The sequence below is a fragment of the Patagioenas fasciata genome, chromosome 6 (genome assembly GCF_037038585.1).
Source record: "Patagioenas fasciata isolate bPatFas1 chromosome 6, bPatFas1.hap1, whole genome shotgun sequence".
In the NCBI taxonomy this organism is placed as follows: domain Eukaryota; kingdom Metazoa; phylum Chordata; class Aves; order Columbiformes; family Columbidae; genus Patagioenas; species Patagioenas fasciata.
The window spans coordinates 32,426,546-32,447,900 of record NC_092525.1 but is presented as its reverse complement, the minus strand read 5'-3'; the positions used below and the strand labels follow the sequence as shown (position 1 = coordinate 32,447,900).

Sequence of the window (21,355 nt, the reverse complement as noted above, 5' to 3'; positions counted from 1 at the left end):
TGTTATTCAAAAGATATGTTAATTTCTCAAATAAGTTGCATTACAGAAAAAAAATTTAAAACTGTTTAGTTATGTTTTAAAGTAATACTCACATTACTAGCTTAGAGAAGCAAAAGTGCTATTTTCAAGCAGTGGTAGAACCCTACTGTATGTTACAGAAGGTGAAACTAAAAGTACAGTTAAAAATGCCCAAAAAACACAATCCCCACGTATGAAAAGCCAAAACACCTTTCAAAAACTGGGAAAGAAGTTCTATGCAGGCTTTATACTATCAGACGCTAAAATTCGCATAGTCAACCTGCCAATTTCAGCTGGGCAAAGCCAATCCCAGCCTAACACTTCTCTCACTGCAAGTAAGAATGATACCAGTGACTGTCCCTGTGCAAAATGATCTCCCACCACCACTGTCACAATTCTCACATGTTTTGAACGTTGCAGTTGCTCAACATTAGCAATAACCTTTTTCAACAGATTTCATGGTTTGTGATTCAAGAGCAGACAGAATCTTTGCATCAAAGGATTAATCCCAGACACCTGCAGATCAATGTACTACAGCAGGCTGTCATACAACTCATCACTCACTAACAGCTTTTTCATGGAAACACATTACTTTGGACCAATCCATTTGCTGACACAAGCCAGCACGTCTTACTCTGCAGCGCCTGTCTGGAGGGCATGTACTCTTGTACTCATTGAATGTGCATTTTGCAGTAAACTTAAATGCCAGTATTCTTAAACGTAGGTATTCTTTGGTTCACAGGGAGCTCACAGACCACTCTGGGGATAAATTTGGGCTTACTCTATATTTACATCTGGCACAGAGGGAAAGAGAAGGGAATAGAGAAGATGTGCCATCATAATTTGCTTATTGTCCAGCTGAAGGAAAAGGTGTCAGAAGCTTCACAAAGAGACATCATCAGAATTAATTCCCCTTTTCAGGATTTCAGACCCACTGGTGTTCAAAGCTCCACCCAATGGGAGAGAGTACATGCAGTGGCGTGCAAACACCTTGATGAAGGCAATGCAATCTGCACCAAGACATCAGATTTTAGCTCAAACTATTGATGGCATTGAAAGTCTATTTAAAGCAGCCCAACCTACAGTACTTAACCAACAGTCACTTCTCAAAGGTCCTTCTGCTGTCAAGGAAGATTCCTCTCACTCTAGCACAATCAAACTCTAACACCTCCTTTCAAGGGTGTTTACATTTGGAATAACCAAGCACCTGAAATTCTTTACCAGCAGATCCAAGAGAGGTAGTTCTCCAGGACTTCTTAAGGAAAGGTAAAGACATCAAAATCACAAATGCTTTGGCTCCAATTTTCCTGTCTTAATTCTCGCTATCAGGAAAGTAAGTGATAATGAAAGCCCTCTCCCTCACCAAGTAATAAAGACAGCATCAGAAGGGACTCAGAAGCAGGTAAGAAATGTAGTTACAGGGCACTGACCTTCAGGCCTTGCCATTCAAAGAGTGAGAAGGGGCCCACTGCAGTTACAAGGACTGCTGTAAAATGGTTAGGCTCTGATCACCGATAAGCAGCTGCCTGTTCTGATAAGGGCAGAGAACAGGAAGTAGAAGAAAACTGCAATGGTGGAGACAAGCTGTATCTTGTGTACCCTCATGATACTGAAGAAACACAAATGGACTGAAAGTGCTTAAAAGCACAAGTATTTCTGACTAATTGGTAAGTGTGAACCAAGGCTGGTTCAATGCCAGCAATGATCCCCTTGCCCAGAGACACTACAAAAAAGCAGCAAACCTATGATACTTCTTTTCATGCAACACATAAAAAAAGATGAAGTAGGTACAAGAAGTTCTCTAGTCTGTAGGCAATGACAAAGTCACAGCTGTGGGTATTGCCCAGAGACAAAAGTACAATGCCTCAAGTGTATCTCAGCTACAGAGAGAGACACAAAGAGATTCTCAAAAAGCATTTGTTTGAGTAATAATTTAGAAGGCTGTCTATACAGGCTGTAAAATAATTGCTACAGATAATCACACTAGACTAGTTAAAATTTTTAATCTTTCTGGTTAGCTAGAGAACAACTACAAAAGCTTCCATAATACTGCTTTCCCAAGGAAACAACAACAGTTGCTACTTCAAAATCCAGGTTCATAAATAACAGCTAAGATAACTATTTCACATCTGTAAAGATTTACCCATGACTCCTGCATGAAGCTCCTAATCATTCACGATACAAGGTTTATAAAGACAAGTAATCTGAGTTTAAATGTAAGTTACTACAGAAAACTTGCCTAACTATTCCTCTTGTCTAAGGAGTTGGATCTTATGTCAACCATAAATTTGCTTTTAGTCACTTTCTATTATATTATTCGGGCTCTGTTTCCTATAATGAAGTATCTCCTATAAAATGGCCCCCTCTGGGGAAAAAGCTTGAGAAACACTAGAATGTAAAGGTGTATAATAAGTAAATAAAATCTGCAGTAATCCTGACATGAATTTTGATCTATTTATCTACTGTTTAGCTTTTATTTCCTAAGGGATCTGTGATAACTGACATTTCTACATCTATCTGGGAAAAGCACCTAACCATCTTTAACCACCACCTTCTCCTGGAATGTCTGCAGTCAGGAACAGTGCATTTTTTTGGTGGGTTTGTTGTTGTTGCTGCTTTGGGAAGTTTGTGTGTGTGTGTGTGCTGGTTGGTTGTTTTTAAGAGAGTTATAATGCAATACAAAACTAGCCTTTGCCCCATAGCTGGTGATGCTTGTGGGAGAAGGAAGAGGAAGAAACAAAGGCTAGAATAAACTACACGATACGAATTACTTTTGTTGGTATAAACTTTGGCTTAACAGTCCCATTTCACTATATTAACATAAAACCATAGAAAAAAGTTTGCAACTGTAATCTCGACTTCAAGTACTTTCTGGCACCTACAAAAATGTGATTAGTTGGTTGAGAATGGCATTTACTTTTATTAGGTTACTGTTGTCCCAGCATTAAAGTCTGCTAAATTCAAAAGCTGTGGAGGAGAGGAAGAAATTTCATCCTGGTATCTGATGTAGCTCTGGAAAATGTCCCCAATCTTACAGAAATCTAATAATCCTAAGAATTGACACAGGAAAAAACAGCTAGTAGAAAACAGAGACTGCTCTAAGAAAAAGCTATTACAAGAAGCCCAGAAGAAGTTCCAGCTAAAACTGTACTCACAACTACCGAGGATAAAATAATTTCAGAAGAGGACTGAAAATGCAAGAACTTAGACGACAAGTCTCCTCAATCACTTAATATAGCTGAAAAGCTCTTTAAATACAAGCATATACTGCCATTTTCCCAACAAGTAGACAATAATGACCTTGTGTGTACTAAATGTAGTTTCCTGCTTTCTGTTTGCACAAGGAGATTTCATGCTCTTTGATTTCTATTAAAAAGTGTAAAAATAACTTAATCTACATTCAGTGCCCACAAATATTCATAATATTCAATGTGGATGAATTCAAATAATCACTTGAATTTAAATATGAGGTTTTCTAAAATCACAAAATTAATTCCCTTTGAGAATTTGTAAAAGTCCTCTCAATCTATGCTATCCCAACCTTAGTTTACCCAACTGAATTATATATGTCACAATCAAATTTATCAAAATTAAAATTGCAAAGGAAAAACAGTTAATGCAAAGTGATGTTTAAGTGCAGGTACCCTACTGAAGCCTGAATTATCCAGAAGTGAAATTACACAAGAACTTAACAGTTCACAATATGAAGAGACAAAATTTAAGTCATTTTACTGGAAAAGCTTCTGACTTCAAAGAATCTGCAGCGACTGAACAAGAGTGAGCAAGCAAGGGACTGCAAGAGAGATGACTGCCTCCTGCATTTTGAATCTCCTGCTAGATCTCGAGTTATCCGAAAAATAGTTCAAAGAAGCTACAGTTCTTCTTTGTCTATTCATCACAGTAAAAAGCCACATGCACGGTTCCCAAAGCTGTGGTGGGGCTTTCCCGTGGAAGTGTTGAAATGTCTCATTTTTCTACTTGGAGAAAGTTTTGGTTTTTGACAACACGCCGTATGGGACGGTGAAGCACTTCAAGGAAAAGTGTGACAGCACAGAAAACGAACACAACTGATCATACCTCAGACTGTGAAGCTGTTTCAGTCCAAAGAAGATTACAAGTAGATGAATACAACATTAATAGGAGTATCACAGTAGGGTAAAAAAGTAGTAGCTTGAATAGAAAAAATGAACTTGTGTTTTTACCATCAATTAAGTTCAACAATAGATTTAATTATTTCAAATACCTCTATTATGTAAATGAAAAAAATGAAAATTCACCAGAATGAAAAACACTGGGGTTTGGACAATAAAACAAAAGGTGACTTTTCCTCTCCATCACTAAACAGATAAAGAAAGTAAGCATTTCAGATGTACACAATAGGCACACAATAAAGACGGAAGCAAGGGGAAGCAAAGGGGAAACAAATATAACTAAAGAGCAGTTTACTTTCAGTGTACATTATCCAGTAAGTAATATGTTACAATCAACATACAAATGAAAGCATCATAAAAGCACTAAACTGAAGTATCTGTTTAAAGATGGAGTTATGAAAACGTTTAGAACCTGAAGGTCTTAAGATAAAATATTAATATATTGTTTCTGAAGGTTGCTTATAAATGCAGTTTCCCCTTTAGGTAAGATTAGTTGTAACATTCTAAGCATCAATACTTAATAGTCCATATCTAATTAAATCAAATGGCATTCTTCACAATAGGAATTACCATAAGCAATAAGCTGCAGAGAAATATTTCACCTTCTTTATAACTTCTCTACCATTTTAAGTTACAGATCAACATACCACTTGCGTAATAAACACCTGTACATGTTCAGTCACCCTTCCACCTATTTATCTTGACTATGTGAGCCAGCTCTCCATTTGCTGCATTTATATACCTTAAATATAACAGCTTCTATCAGATAGGAACAGCTTAAAGCACAGAATGACATCATCTCTCCATTCCACTCCAGACTACTAACGGCACTGTATATAACCTTGGCATCATCCTTGACATTGAACACCTCTTTCATTATGCTGTCAGCAAAATCTCGTCAATACATTACCTGTGCAGGAACTGCCTCTGCCCTTCAGCTGTGGAATCACTCTCTCCTCCAGTCTGAATTACAACATGTTCTTTCACAATATCATCACATGAGCTCTACATACAGTACCCCAGAATGCAGTGACTATAAGCATGGCATGAATGCACTCTGGAAGACAGAGTTACATGAGACCTTGCCTATCTCATAGCAATTTATTGTGGTTCCTTACAAATTCAAACTTTGCACACCCAGTTCCTCAGCTGAAACTAAGTAAACAGAAATCAAAACCAGAGAGCTTCTTCTCTGAAGTGCTTCTCTAAGGAAGCAACTGCCTTAATTAAAAACCATGCATTTTGTGAATGAAAAAAAGATTAGAACATCTGAGGCAGCATTTCCATATGCTCATTTTAAGGAGACAGCCTGTTACATTTCGGAATTCATTTTTTAAATATCAAACTGTACAGTGGTGTTAGACATGTGTAGTGTCATCCTCTCCTTTCTACAAAACATAAAGATTTTTTAATATAAACTTGAGGAAGGCAAAGCTAAGCATAATAATAAAAGAAGTTCAAGTTAAGGTTGTATACATCAAATTAGTTCATCCCCTTTTGTGTACCACCAAGCTGCAACATTCTGTTGTCCAAATTACTGTCTTTACATGCTATGCATTTTTCTACTGCTTGAAAGTTGTATTTTATGTATTTGGCACATATGCCTGTAAATGAAGCAGATTTCCACTGAAATCAGTCAGAAGACTATTTTGTACAAGATACTCAAGGTAGGTATGAAATCAGATTGTACAATAAAAATAGTACATAAGTACAACCAAAGTAAATAAAGTATGTGTGCTACTTGAGAAATACCATGTTTTAAGTACAGATACTTGCATTCCAAGTCATAGGCAACCATATATTTTAGATGTATACTTTAAGTAAAAAGTGTTCTTAATTTTTACCAATGACCACTGAATAATCTTTCATAAGCCCTCTGACTAGACAATAGTTTATCAGCTCCACCTCTACTGAAAGAATTCAGTGTCTTTTCAGATGGGAAGTCTGACAAAGAACTTCACACACCCTCCCTCCCGCCCAATCCGAACCAAAATAACTAACGTGATCTGCTATAGGTATACAAGACACAGCACGAACACCGGACTCTGATGAAAAGCAGATACAGTTGCCAGTCCATTCCTGCCATCAAGTCTGCCACCTGTGGAATCCTGACACACATAGAAATGCATCAATTAATCTTCACACATTCACCGCACTTCACATACTCCTTTCCTGACATACTACATTACACACCTCTGAAATTCTTCACCATTAACTGTATTCTTCCCTATTAATAATAATTTAAAAAAGGGCAAAAAGTTTATTCCACAATACATACACTTATGTCCTTATGAAATAAAATACAATGCAGATCCCTGAGTAGACTCCACTCTAGAATCCGGTCTTTATTCATAAGTCTTCAAACAGGATTTATGTTGGCCATATTTTTTCATTTTGAACTTAAAATCTAAAAATATCTTAAATGAAAGCTTTGCTGCATTAAAAAAAATAAATTAAGGGCTTAATTTCTGAAAGCTAGGATTATATTACCAAACACTTGGTGAAATAGTATCAAGGCTTTTTAAAGAATGATTACCAAAAAAGATTAATACTCTGTACTGGGTCTCTTCTGCACGTTTTTTATGTGGACATTATGTTTATTAATAAAATTTAAAACCATTAAGCATTTTGTGGGGGTAGAAAAAGCAATAATTAAGTTTAAAAAAAATATTTACTAGGAATTCATTTTTCCAATAAATAGATCCGTATTCTAAAGCAAGAAGCTTGATGATATCCATTAATATCTAGATGGATTTACATCTCAATTCCCATTTAGGACACTTTTACCAAAAGCAATATTTTGCACAACACTTCTAACAGAGCAGCACATTAACAGTCAAGCCATGTTGTTACTGAGGCAACAATGATTTCTGGTAGCCATTTTCTTTTCAGCTTTAACCCTGTTCCAAAGCGCACAGTCCTTACTGCAATCTCCGTTTAAACCCAAAGGCGGCAAACTGCTCAGCAGTTTTCTCTCTGGCTGCACTCTTCAGATATCTCCCTCTAGACTGCCTTCTAATGGATTTACCTAACAGTATTCTCTAATGCTGGACTCGACACCATTTCAGTTTACACTAATGAAAATGCAACAGTATGGCAGTCCGCTTTTTAAAAAACACTCTACATTTAGGAGACTGAAGAGTTTGCAGGACACTGGGAGAGAAGAACAGTGACACGATTTATTATTTTAACTGGCAGGCTCTACGAACACAGCCCAGGAGAAGATCGGTAGGTGTACAGCATTGGTCACTGCGGCAGCAGCCACAGGGAACCCCTGCTTATATCGCACATTACTGAACCAAAGCAGGTGCTGTGGCCAAGAGCAATTTCTTAGCAGATTGACATCTCTCAGAATCTTCTGTATTCAGAAAACGATTTTAAGACAAAACTAGCACACACATTCATTTCCAACTCCTCTACATTTTTGTGGTCTCAAAAATGACAACACCTGAAACACTCTCCTGGCTTTCTTCAGACCGCAAAACAGCTTTTAAGAAAGGTTGAACCTAAAATCCTACAGCTCAAAATTAGTGATAAATGACACTGTTTTCACTTCTTTCATAAGAAAAAAAAAATTAAAATCTCCCTTTCTTGATTCATGACAGTTTGAAAAAAAAGCAATGGTAGGAGGGCACTAGGAAGAAAGTGAAATACATAACCCGTCATAACAGCAATGGGAGGAAACAGTGAACTGGTATTAGCACCTAAGTATCCCCTATAAAACAGGATCCCAAGTTCAAACTCAGTTCCTCACAAGTTTGTTCCAGTTGAACGGGTAGCTATGCTGGGATCACGAGCTCTAATGCCTGCTGTTGTCTGTCTAGACAGTGTTTCTGACACTTCCCGTAGACCACAGCAGGAAAGGGAATCTCCCGTTCAGGGTCTCAAAGGAAATGTATTTTCTATGCACACAAAAAAGTAAAATCCAACAAAAAATTCCTAGATATTTCATGCACACTTAGATTTCCATAAGTATTTGTAAGCCTCTGCTTATAAACTTGTAATAAATATGTCACATGTTAGGACGTATCCTTAAAATGCAGGTAGATTTATGCTGAACTCTGAATTGGTGTGGCTGAGACACTTTACTCTGATATCCCTACAACAGTAACCTCTAGTAGAGGACGGAGTAGACACTCCAGAATATTGACATCTTTGAACACCACTGCTAACTCCCTCAGAGCCTACTTGCTTATCAGAGGGCTAAGCTGTCACTACAATGAATGCTTCAGTATGAAGAAAATAACCATGTAAAAAAATAAAATAAATTCCAGTACTGACATTCTTCCTGCAATGCAATAGTTTAATCCAAATAAAATATACATGTATTTTATACAATTGTGTTCAACTACTGCTTATCAGATTTCAAGTGAACCTACAAAATACTTTGCTTTCTAACTGGGTTTGTATACATGTTATTACTTATAATCTATGAAAGATCACTTTGGGGAGTCACATATACATAACCAGTAACGTAAAGCATTTATTTCATTTGCAAGAGCCTGCTTTTTGATGACAGAGGATTAGTTTTGGTGAAGGAATAAAGTTAAAATATGCTGTCAACACCATCACCTTAATAGCTATTGAAAATGGGTTTTAACATAAGTAAAAATCCATTCCTCACTGATCTGCTCAGCGTTCACTCTTGGTTTGGTGGCTTCCAACACTGCCCATCACCTACATAAATATGAGAAAACTACTTCCTACTTCAGATAAGCTGTAGCAATGCAACACAAATCAATCGTGGTTTACTTTTACATCTTTACGCTAGATAGCTGCATTAGTGTTGGTGTCTTCATTTTATTCTACTTTTTTTAAATAGCAATAACTCACATCTTACCCACATTTGGCAAGCAAATTGTGGCAAATGCCTCCACACAGCTCTTTGAAATGTATTTCGAGATCACTAGTTACCATTTTGAACACTGCATCGTACCAGCCACACCTCACCAGCACCACAACCACAGATCAGCTCTGACACAACATCCAGGTCGTGTTAGCAAGCTCCTACTCACAGTCCCAGTGTTCAGTCAAAATGTCCACACGTTTTATTACTAACACACTAACTTAATCACCATAGGGGACTGTTTCTTATAGTATAATTTCCAAGTGTTTTGTAAATTTACTAAGCCTTTGCTCAAAAATTATTCTATGAAATGCATATTGCTATGAAGCAGATACTCTCGAGATCTATCCCAAGGTCCCTCCACCCAAGTTCTACAGGACCTTAAGGTCTACCTACTAAACAGTTTAATAAACTTTGATGGAATCTCCACATCAGATTGCAAGAAGGGGGAGCAGTCCTAGGCAGACTTCACTTCGAGGTTAGCGCTCCATTAATCCTTCCCTCTTTAAACTTGAACCAGTTAAATGCTTGTGGACTCTGTTCCACCATTACCCTCCTTTTGCTTGGCCATCAACCAGGCAAAAGCTTTCTATCTTTGACTCTTCTACTATCTGAATTCTTCCAAACACATGGCAGCCAATGGACAAACTCAGTCCACCCAACTTCTGTTTTTTTCAGTAGTAAGATATCTGGGATTTCAGGTGTAAGCATGCAGCATTTCATGCAGAGACTTACTTCCGATTCATTTACATACACATAGCAGACTGTTTTTCACTGCTTTGTCACACTTGCAAATACATATCTTCTGGTCTAGTTTCCATGAGCTAGCTATAAACAACCAATAAACTGAGGCAGGGCATAAAGGTTCTAACAAATATATTTAAGGGCCATGACATACCTGCCACAGCACAAAAGAGAAAACCAATTACATCATATGCTTGGCCACTTCATCACCACCATTTTGGTCTTGTGATACACATTGCTATCAATATGAATACTGATGTCATTATAAAAGTGCTGATGTCTCCTTCATATGATGAATTACAGCAGTGAATACTCTTCTTCTAGCTGCAGGAAAGTATCTTTCTGGTATGCTCCCAAAGAAGTTGCAGTATTTTCAAAAAATACAGCAGCAAAAAGCACACCACGTTGGTTATCTTCACCTATGCATAGCCACCTAATCTGGTTGGGACTAAAAAAAACACATACACTATATTTGTCAGTTTTCCTGACCAAATTTCCCAACCAAACTTTCAAAGTAGCCCAAGAAACAGGAGAAAGACATACACCCTAAGCCTGCTTGTTCATATGCTTTACATTAGATTACAAGGACAGTGCAAGAGAACCAGGTCCGCATGGGCTACGGTTGTACAAAATCAAGAGTATAAAATAAATATACACACAGCACAGGTCATTCACATGACTCCATTTCAGAATATAGACACACTGAGGCAAAGAAACCTGTACATTTCCCATACCTCCCTTGTACCTTAAAAAGCACATAACACCGAGACAGAAACATATTCTTCCAGCGAGTAAACTGCTTTTGTTACTTGCACTAATAACAAAGCTTCTTAAAACAAATGAAAGTGAACACCTAAGGTAAAGGAAAATTCAGCTGGTTTAGACACCCACAGTTTAAATAGAATGACCACCAGACACCTTCTGCAAAAGCTTCATAAATTCACAGAGATATTGACTAATATGTCCCCAAAACTTAGTCACCTATGTCGAGGTTCTGTGCCTACTTTTAGGCTCATAAACAAGGTTGACTATTGCCTGCTGATGGGCCTTAGAGCTACTTAGTTCATTATTGAGAATTTTGTAAACATCTGAGTTAGATTTTCAAGGTTAACTCCAGTATTTTATGTTTGGTTTTGGCTGGAATACTGAAAAAAACATAATCAACACTAAATGCTTACAGAATTATCTGTGAATATGAAATCCTCTGGTTTAAATGAATTAAAGGAGAGGAACTTTTCTTTAAGTTCACGGACAACATATAGGAAAAAAACTTACTTAGATCAATTCTGATAAAAATGCCCAGAACTTATTCAATTCCTGCGTAACCAACTTTCAACAGCTTCAGAGAAAAAAAAAGAGGCATGAACTACACTCCGGAACTCTCTTAAAAGTACAGAAATACATGCGGTATTACTACAAATTTCATTTAAGAAATAACCTGTCTTTACCCCTAGACTCACAGAACTCAGATAATAAAGAAAATAAAAATTACAATAAGTTACAGCACAGTATAAATCAGTTTCTCCAAAATTAGACTTCAGAATAACCTAACCAAAGCTATTCCTTCACTGTCTTAAAGCCATCAGAAAATTTCTGGGAATTTACAATATTCAAAGGAAAACAAAGTGATATTTGTGTCGTTCACTTTTTATGAGCTATGGGCAGTCATAAACCACTCAGATTTGTACTGAAAGCAAGAATAAAGAAAAGGCAAGGGGACTTTGGGATGTGGGTTGGTTGGTTTGTTTTTACACTAATAGAGTTGTCCTATTAAAAATGAAGTGTAAATTCTGAATAAAAAAGTATCGGTAACAAAAGGTAACACTTGAACATTTTTCTATTCTTTCAAATAAGCTGTTAATTAACATCATATAGCTTTGATTTTCATTTCTGAATGCAAAATCTCCTTTACGATCAGAAAGAAATGCTAACGAATCTACAGCAACAGAAAACATGAAGAAAAAGGACAACCTTAAGAATGTAAAAAGCTGCACTTTCTCCTGCTGAAAAAGGCATTCCAGAACATGACTTAAAAAAAAACGAAATAAAAGTGAAGGTAAAACTCCATGGCAGAATGGAAGTGAAGCCACAGAGAGATTACTATGAACAAAATCACCCTGGGCCCTAGTATTAATATTACTAAGTTGGAAGAAGGCTTTGTTTTAAGAAGATCATGGAAACCACAACACAAGGAATCACTAGTTAATCGTTCCTCCTTTATATTTGAAAATAGTACATAGCAGCACGCTTCAGGACGAGCTTAACAGATGGACCTAACGTTAAGTTATTAGAAATATATTAAAGAGAACTTTATATAAAACAGCACCCAACATCCAAAACATCAAAATGATCAAATAAACAAATAAAACAAACCCACTTTTCCCTAAATGGCTTAACAGACAAAACCTCCAGCTCACCATTAACACTTCAAATGACATGAAAAAATATTCTGCTGGGATACTGCAGTATTTTTTATGCAAAAGTGTAAACTCATCTCTCTACTGCCCTAGTGGACACTGCCGGACTTCTGAAGCGACTACAGAACCTGTATGCCTTCACAATTTTACTATATGTCAATACATTACCCTAAATATAGCCTTAATTTAGAACAGCACAATACTCTTACATTGGAAAACACTAAAGAATATTTTAATTGTTTGTCTCTATATAAAAGTTTATGAAGATCTACCTGGATAGATAGGCAAAGGAACACACATAAACTGTGGAGGAGTTCTCTGTGTGTGTGCAATAATTACAAAAAAAAGCCTCTCCCACTATAACAATTTGTTTGTTCATTTTTGACATAAATCCTTGCTAGATTATCTCTTGCACATCATCATCTCTGCTCACCTCTGCTAGAACTTCACTGGACTAAAAAATGGAAGGCAAATTCCCAAGTTGCGTTTAGTGTCTAAAAGACATTTCTAAAAATGAATTATCACAGTACCTGTATAGTATTTTTAGAAACAGCATGACACTTGAGTTATATAGGAATCTGAATGATTTTTCCCAAGTATGATTTCTATTTTTGGTTCTCTCCCTTGTGCAGAAATAGATCATGCCTGTTAAAGCACAATAATGCCAGTAATATTGTGAAAAGCAACAGCAATCCTACAACCGCAAGAGAGAGCTAGACCTGGGGAACCTTTTTTTTTCTGGACAAGCCGCTCCTCTTCCTCTCCAACGCTCACACACGCCAGGAAAGAAACTGGACCTCTCTCATCCACCAGCGCTTTCCACCACATATATAGCAGTGAGAATGACAGCAAATTTACCCAGGAGGTCTCACTACCTAGAGAATCTAGGAATGGGGACTTCTCATTTACAGGAACATGAGAGCGAATACTAGCTCTACTCCTTCCCATGCTATAACTGCTCCAAAGTCTCAGAATTTTTTTTCCTTACAGCTTATCTAGGTTAATTCACCATCACATGCCACCCCAATTTATCCTCCCCCCGTCTTCCTTAGAAAAAAACTGCCATGACGTTATTTTTTTATAATAAATACCTGAGTAGGGAGCACTAACAGATTATTTGTTCTTGGTTTCCCAGAAGACAAAAAACTTTTTAAAGTAACTTCAGAGTTCTAAGACCCATTATAATTTGTATACAATGCAGTTATTTTCATTACATGCCACAGGTTCTTAGTTTAAGTGTTGCTCAAGAACAGAAAATATTAGGTGATTTCATAGATATTAATATATATATTAAAAAGAACAAAGGAAGCAGAAGAGGACACAGCACTTGCTTCATTATGGGAGAGAGCTGGGAGATGCCAGCTGCAGAACTGTCACCTCCCACTCCCTGTGATAGCACACACAATCAAGACTTTCTCACAGAAGTTACACGCATAACAACCACGATATTAAAACAACAAAATACAGCACCTCTGTGTAAATAAATAAAGTTATTTATATCAGAAATTTTCACACAAAGGCTGTCCTCTGTTGAAAATACAGGCTTTAATACCAAGCCAACTTACAGTAACAACAACAAAAAAATGCTTCTGGAAAAAATGCTCCCCTTCTCTAACCTCCGCACTAATTATCACAGGGGAACACAGAATCCAGTGTCTTTGGTGAAGGCTCCTAAAAACATGCGTAAGAATATATGGTTTCTTTGCAAACAAAATAATCATAAATGCAATAAACTCTTCAACAACCCACACCAACTGGTTTGGTGGCTGGAAGCCTGATTTTAGTATATAAATCCTACAAAGTTCCCATCTCTTCTGACTGGAAAAGATACATTTGGAAAATTAGAGATAGTTTCTGAAGCTCTACAGCCACAAAACTGTTGTATGTGCCTACATTTGAAGATGAAGAAAGATAGCAGCAGCAAACACTATGAAAAGCAGCAAATCAAAACAAAAAACAAATCAAAACAAATAAAATCAACCATAACCACCACCCATCACCCCACGGACTGCAGCCAGTCACGAAGCAGATACCTACCACTTCCTACCAGCAGCAACACAGAGCAGCTTCAGAGCTGCCATGCTTTAGCAGATTAACTATCACTTTTCCAAGCGCAGTCCCCTGACCTCCTGCTGTATGCCATTGCTGGAAAAAAATATTGGGTGGAAAACCCATCCCAGCCCCATCAAAAAGTCACACTGCAAAAGTAGATGTGATAAAGTGCAACTCACGCTATCAATACATCAAATTATTATTCTGCAAAGAGGCAGGTAGGAGGGATTCGTTACTACTTTTCAGAATTACAATGGTTAAATTTGTTAAGAAAGACCTCGTTTCTTCCACTTGAACTAAAAAAGGACGCATCAGGTAAAAGCCTGTAAACAAAAGTAAATTATACAAGACATACACCTTGCACCTTGTTTTGCTTGTGTTCTATTCCTTTGCTGCGGAAGATATTTTTACAAGGGAGCACTAACAGCTGCCCCTGAAAACAGGAAGGTTACAATGATCTCAATCCTTGTCTACAGCTACAAGTGGACAAATCATTGGGCACCTGTAATTCTTTCCATCCTCCTCCCTGAGACACATCCTTTCTCCCACTTTAGCTGCTTTGTGAAGAATGTAACATTACCAAGTAGTCAAGGCAAGCAAAAAATATAATCATTCAAATATTCATAAAATAATGTTCCTTGATATATATACACACATATATATAAGATTGCAAATTTCTCAGACTGCAACTTTTACCTTCTTTGTTTTCATTCAGAAGCAAGTAAGACTGTACTCCAATCTCTAAAACTCCAAAGCTTTTACAAGTATGGTAAGTATCTACCATGCAACTAAGCATACTGCAAATATTTACTACACGCTAACAATGGGCCTGAACTATTCCAAAACCCAGCAATCTGACCTTTATTCTGATTTGAGCACAAACCTCACATCCTCTGGATTAAGTTTAAAGAAATACCAAATTACTAAATATCCCATGATCCTTCTGTTAGTTGATTACATGTAAGATTAAGCACTCAGGATCAATCAATAAATGTCAACTAGAGATTTACTGCTTCCAGTAGCTGGATTTAGTCACACCTGAAACCAGCAACTCCCACACCAAGAGTATGACTGGAGTGAGAGTTCTCTGTATTACCAAGTTGGTTCAGAAATACTGTTTAGTGTAACCAAGACCAAAAAATGCATACTCACTGTTAAGTCACTGTCCTCCCCCCGCTTTAATCTCACTGTCAATGTAAGGGCGTTGCTACAACATTTTATCAGCATAACAGCTACTATGTACAGTTGAACAGTGACAGAAATGCAGCACAACTGGATATTAATTTTTATTTGGATTATTTTATTTCCTTTTAAATGTAAAAAAGCTTGCTCTTCTTCAATGAAGCAACACCACTTATGAGTAAATACCACAGAATTCTGGGTAGACTCTGTAACAAGATGAAACACCATGGCTGATCCCATGACTATCATACCTTTTTCAGTTTCGTGAAAAAACACACATTAGAAGTTTGTGTAAACTCGTTGCATGGTCTTTCTTGACAGACAGCTATGATTTGAGCATTAAATTAAAATCTCAGATTATTACAGTACTGTAGAGATGCACAGTATTTGTGTCCATTTTCAGGTAATTGAGGAAGTCAGTGACCATTTCACACCCTTGCCTACCAAAGCCCTTCTACAGTTCTGTGAATAACATCGGCATGACTTTTCTACCATCGCTGCTTGTGTGAATGGTTTCTATTAACTGACACAAGCTTGTATTTAATGGACACAGTGTATACATGCATGAAAGTGTATGGGTTTTTTCTGTGTGTTTTTTTTTCATTAGCTTGAATATATTTTTTCATGGTACTACAAACTACATGAAATCCTTTAACCCAGACAGCCCAGTAGTATCTTTACACATACCAGCCAGAATAACCAGCATTCACAATTTCTTTGGGCAACTGAAGTTCTTTTTCCAGTACCTATACGAAGCTTGCATCTACATTGAAAAAAAAAAAAAAACAAAAAAACAAAACAACACAACACAACAACAAAAAAAACAAACAGCAAACCAAAATATTATTTATCAAAAATCAGCTTATATTTAGAGTGCTGAAGAAGATAAATGAACATATTTTTGGGGGAGACAGACTTGTTTTGGTTTATTTCACTGGGGACTTCTTTACACTCTGAAGTGGGTGGATGTTAGTTCCACCTGAAGGAATTGGGCTTTAGAGGCCATACCAACTTGACCAGTCTCAAAGTCAATTTAAGTGAGTGCAATATTGTTCTGATACAACCTAATTTTACTATTTTTTTCCTCCTAATCTCTGAATATGTAATACAGTATAGTCACAATCCAGAGCACAGAGGGAACTAATTCAATTTGGCTTAAAAACTGCAACATTAGAGCAGTGTATTTGGTATTAAAATTATAATAGAGGGACTAAAACAAGCATCTTAAGGCAATTATCTAATAGTTGCATCATTCGAACTTCTTTGAAGACAGAATGTTGTTTGAAAACATAGAACTGTGAGGAAAGTGTGTTATCAACCAGCCATACAAGCGCAGCCAGTCAGCAACTGTTCAAAGACCATTAATTCAAACCAGCTTCAGATGAAACTGCACAGCAAGTGACACAACTATTCTGTATTTTTTCAAGGTTTAAGTTCTCAGATCTTTTTTAAGTTGGTAAAAAGTCTGAAAGTGTTTGAAATTAATAATTGCATGTAAGCACGTGTGTTTTATTACTATGGAGAATTTTATTCCCTTTCTGGGCCATTTTCTCTAGAAGTGACTTCCAAAAGGCTTGAGTTAAAAGTACAAATGGTAGTAGGTTCTGCTAATGCTTGCAAGAATAAGCACAAACTATTCCACTGGCAACCCTTGAATTCAGCATCCATATTGAAATTCAGCCTACAGTGTTACTTTATAGTGGAAGGCATTGCCACCATTGTTTAACATCCTGTTTATTCACTTGCTGATGCTCTTATTTTAATGAATTGTTGCTGTACCAAGGAACCCCACAAGGATGCTCTAAGTCATCAGTGCCTTTTCCTCTCTCTAGCCCAGTCACCTGTTGAGATTTCAAGACAGTAGTAGTCTCTTTTAGCATTCACTCAAGAACCTTCATACACATTTGCCTAGGCAAATTCCTTCTAATGCTACTAGGTATAAGCTAGATGCTGGACTTTGTGAAACTTCAAAATAGTCAGAATAGTACACCTTTGCTTGGATTATATTACAATGATATTTGCCATGGATTCTTTGAATATAAAAAATACCATACAGATTAGAGAAGACAGAAGTAAAAATACATCTATAAAAGTTTATTTGGTGACATTAACAACTTCCCCCCCCCAAAAAAGTCCTGCTCTTTGGGTAATGTTTTTATTAAAAAGAACAATTTGAATGAATGCTTCATTTCAGAAGAAACTATTTTATAACAATATTTTGAAGATTATTAATTTCAATTCTCATTGTAATTATTGTATAACTCTGCAGCACATCCCTCTGCAGTTACATTAGACAGGTTTGCAACATCAGCTGTGATTATAAGTCAGTGTAATAGGATTGTCACACTGCACTGCTCCTCCATGCACTCTACTTAAACTCCTCTCCAGTAAGAAAATTACTGCATTTTCTCTGCACCTAAGTGACCCACAAAAAGCTTCTCCAGATCTATTCTGCATTGTCTAATCAGTCAATTTATTCTGCCCTCAAATCTCCTGCCTTGAACAAGTAGTGAAATATTCTGTGCAGAAGAATCACATTAAGTTACCAAAATTCCAAAGCACTTCACTCTCAACTGTGAAGAATCTTCTATTTAGAGATTTGTTTTATTATTCGAATGAAAAATTGTTTTGCAATCTCTATGAAAATATTTTTTTTAAAAAAAGTATTGCACAAACTTCTCAGTAAAAAACACAATTCTTTGCTGGAATTCCAGAGACGCTTATCAGCCTCTTTAAGAGTGTTTGTCCCATGTGGTAATTCATTAATCTACACAACATGAAATGGTTTCTTACTCTAAAATCTGGTGCACATTCAATCCCCACATGCGTTTGAAAGCTAAGTTCCATGACACAATCTTCATAATTAAATTATGAAGAACGGGGTGGGGGGGAGGCAGGAATCAGAATATCACTGCAAATGAGATTTTCCTTAAAGGGCCAGAGTTGTACAACACTGACTGAAACCTATTTTGATACACCATGATTGTTTCTCATTACCATCATGATTTGTCAGTTTATAGCCCACACTACCCCAACAGAAGTATTTCCAATAGATTAAACGTTACATACAAGCCATAAGAAGGAGGAAAACTTTCTAGATGTCAGATAAACTACATTGGTCAGGATGATGCTCAACACTGCAACCTGATGGAACATAAACTTTGTCAGAGAAACCACTAACCCTGAAGCAGCTTGGAGCCCGAACACACGGCTCTGTACCTGAACTGTTAACTTCTCCTTCGCTATTGTAAAGCACCTCGGCTCCGGGAGCCCCGTGCACCGCAGCCGGCGGCGCTGCCCCAGTGCGCAGGGCACACCGGCCAGTCTCACGGCGGGCCGGGAACTTGCCAAGCCGTTTGCAACACCAACACGGTGCGTCTCAGGGACACCCTGCTCCATGTCAAGACGGAAGGGAAGGAAGGGGAGGGAACGGATCGCGCGTCACCCCTGCCCCAAGACAGCAGCAGGCAGCCCTGCCGAGCTGCCCGTGAGCCCGGCGGGCAGACTGTGTGCCGGCCCGCATTGGGGAGCCCGCCGCGCCGCCCTGGCACGCCGGGGCAGGCGGCGGAGCGGGACCGACCCCTGCCGAAGCCCCCGGGGTCACCGCGGCCATCCCCGAGCGTCGGCGTCCTCCTGCCCCGGTCGTGGCGGCGCCGCGCGGGCATTACCTGTGTCCCCGCGGCCCCGCGGTGCTGGCGGCCCGGCCCGGGCGGCTCTCCCCGCGCCCTAGGCCCCGCCGCGGCGGCACCGGGCTGCCCAGCTCCTCCGCGCCTGGCAATGGCGGCGGCCCCGCTCCCTCCTCCCAGCTCCGCGCTCACTGGCTGCGGCGCTTCATGTGACTGAACAAAACCCTCCTCGGCACAGCCCTTTGTGTCCGGCCCGGCCGGGGCACCGGGGAGGCCACTCGCCGGCTCGGGAAGTGGGCGAGAGCCGACGGCGGGGACGGAGGGAAGCGACGAGGAGGGCCGGGAGGGGAACGCCTCAGCTGCCCGCCCTCTCCCTGCCGCTCCGCCACGGCCGCCGCCTCGGCCCGGCCACTTACCGCGGCGCGGGCGGCTGCGGCCGAGTCGCGGTGCCGCGCCAGGTCGGAGGCGGCCGCCATGTTCCCGATGCGGCAGGATGGAGGCAGAGCCGCCTCCCCGCCAACCGCCGCTAGGGCGGCCGGCTCCCCGCACGCGCCCCGGCCCGCGCCCCCCCCACCCCACGCGGCGCCGCGCGCAGCGGCGCGCGCCCCCTCCCCTCCCCTCCCCTCCCCTCCCCTCCCTTCCCTTCCTTTCCCTCTCGGCTGCCGGCGGGGGGGGCGGGGGGAGGGCAACTTAAAAAAAAAAAAAAAAAAAAAAAAAAAGCATAACGGGAAACTCACGGGCTCGCCGGGGTGTGCGTCACGCCGGGGTTACGTCCTGCGCGCGGCGTCATGACGTCATCGCGCAACTTCCCGACCCCCCGCCACTCCGCGCGGAGCCGCACACACACACACGCGTCCTGGGTCCCGAATCGCGCATGCGTGCGGCCTTCCCGCGCCGCGCTCCTCGGCGCCGCCCGCAGCGAGCCGCACAGCCGGGGGCGCGCACCCCTCCGCGGGTGTGCGGCCGGTACCACAGGGCGGGGACAGCCCCAGCTCCGGAGGCCGGCCCCAGTGGGTCGCTCCTGGTCCGGCTCCGAGGGCAAGAAGGAAATGCCTCCCGCGGGCGGCACGACGGTTTCCTCAGCAGGCCGCCTGCCAGCGCGGCTGCCCCGGCGCGGCCTCCCCTCACCTGCGCCAAGCTGCGCGCTCAGGAGCCAGGAGTCCGAGAGGCTGTTGCCTGGCGGTGCCTTTCCCACAGAAAGTGGAAAACTAGGTCAGGTGCTGCGGGAGCTGCACACGGGCGCTCGCTGTGCCCGCCCGAGGGGCAGGCTCCGGCCACAGCCGCGGGTGCCGGCGGTGCGGAGGGAACAGGAAACCTGAGAGCAGAGGAGATGGCCCGGGATTGTCAGGCCTTACGGGGCGGGAAGCTGTGAAGTGACACCGAGAAAGTGGAAGCGTTCGGTGGCACTTTTAAATTCACATTCATGCTTCTGCTGGCAAACCACAGTTCAAAAAGACAGGGATGCAGGGGAGAACAGTAAACATGTAAAGACTTCTTTGATAAATTAGATTTTTTTTTTTCTTTGGCTTTGCTAGGCCCGGAGGATGTCATGCTGGAGTGAGAAGTTGATTAAGGCAATGTTAGAGGTGTGTGCAATCATCACTGAGAGCTCACTAAGATGACTGAGATTTCAGGAGAAAGGAAAAAAACACCAAAACCCACAGCACGTATAATTTGAAAGGGGGGAATAGGTAGAGCCAAGAACTGTCAGTCATTCCAGCCTCTGTTCCCAGAAAAGTATTGAAGCAAATAATCACACATCTTTAAGCACATGGTAGCTAATGAAGTGATAAGTTACAGCCAACATGGATTTGTCAAGAAAATCATATCAAGCCAATCTCATCCCATGCTGTGACTGTATAATGGGCCTTGGATGGGAGTAGGGGTAGAAATGTTACAGCTCAACTTAAGGCTTTCAGCACCATCTACCAGAACTCTTAACTGAGCAAGCAAACCACATATCATAATGAAATGACTCTGCAGTGGTGCAAAACTGCATCAGCAATGCTGCACTGTGAAAAACAGCAGGATGTAGTAAATATGGTTCCTTGGAAGTGGGCATGTACTGAGTTTGATACCAAGTGTGAATGTGAATGACAGTTTACCATTCATTGGATATGCCAACAATGCTGAACTGGCAGAGCTGGAAGCATGTTGCAGGGCAAAAAAAAAAAACTAAAAATGTTATTGAAAAGTGGTTGCAGAAATAGGATGCAACTGAATACATACAAGTGCCAATTTCAACATTTAAGTAGAAAAATAACGATTGCATAATTTAAAGACTCAGAACAGATGAATAAACACCAGGTCTTCAGAAAA

At 40.1% G+C, this 21,355-nt stretch overlaps 1 protein-coding gene across 14 annotated transcripts in view; it reads right to left on the bottom strand.

Moving 5' to 3' along the window:
- Window positions 1–19,874, bottom strand: part of ZNF644 (zinc finger protein 644) — a 49,965-nt gene extending 30,091 nt beyond the window's left edge. For 7 of the 14 annotated variants that reach the window (XM_071810448.1, XM_065841864.2, XM_071810449.1 and 4 more), the window contains exon 1: window positions 19,453–19,587. Coding sequence is in view for 1 of the 14 variants with exons in the window: in XM_071810455.1 (XP_071666556.1) it covers window positions 19,774–19,826 (53 nt within the window). In the remaining 13 variants the exon portion in view is untranslated. Of the gene's footprint in view, window positions 1–16,097; window positions 16,174–19,078; window positions 19,101–19,452; window positions 19,588–19,773 lie in introns of those variants that run through there. The other 7 variants (XM_071810452.1, XM_065841871.2, XM_065841866.2 and 4 more) reach the window with 5 other exon arrangements.
- Between the last annotated feature and the right edge of the window lie 1,481 nt (window positions 19,875–21,355).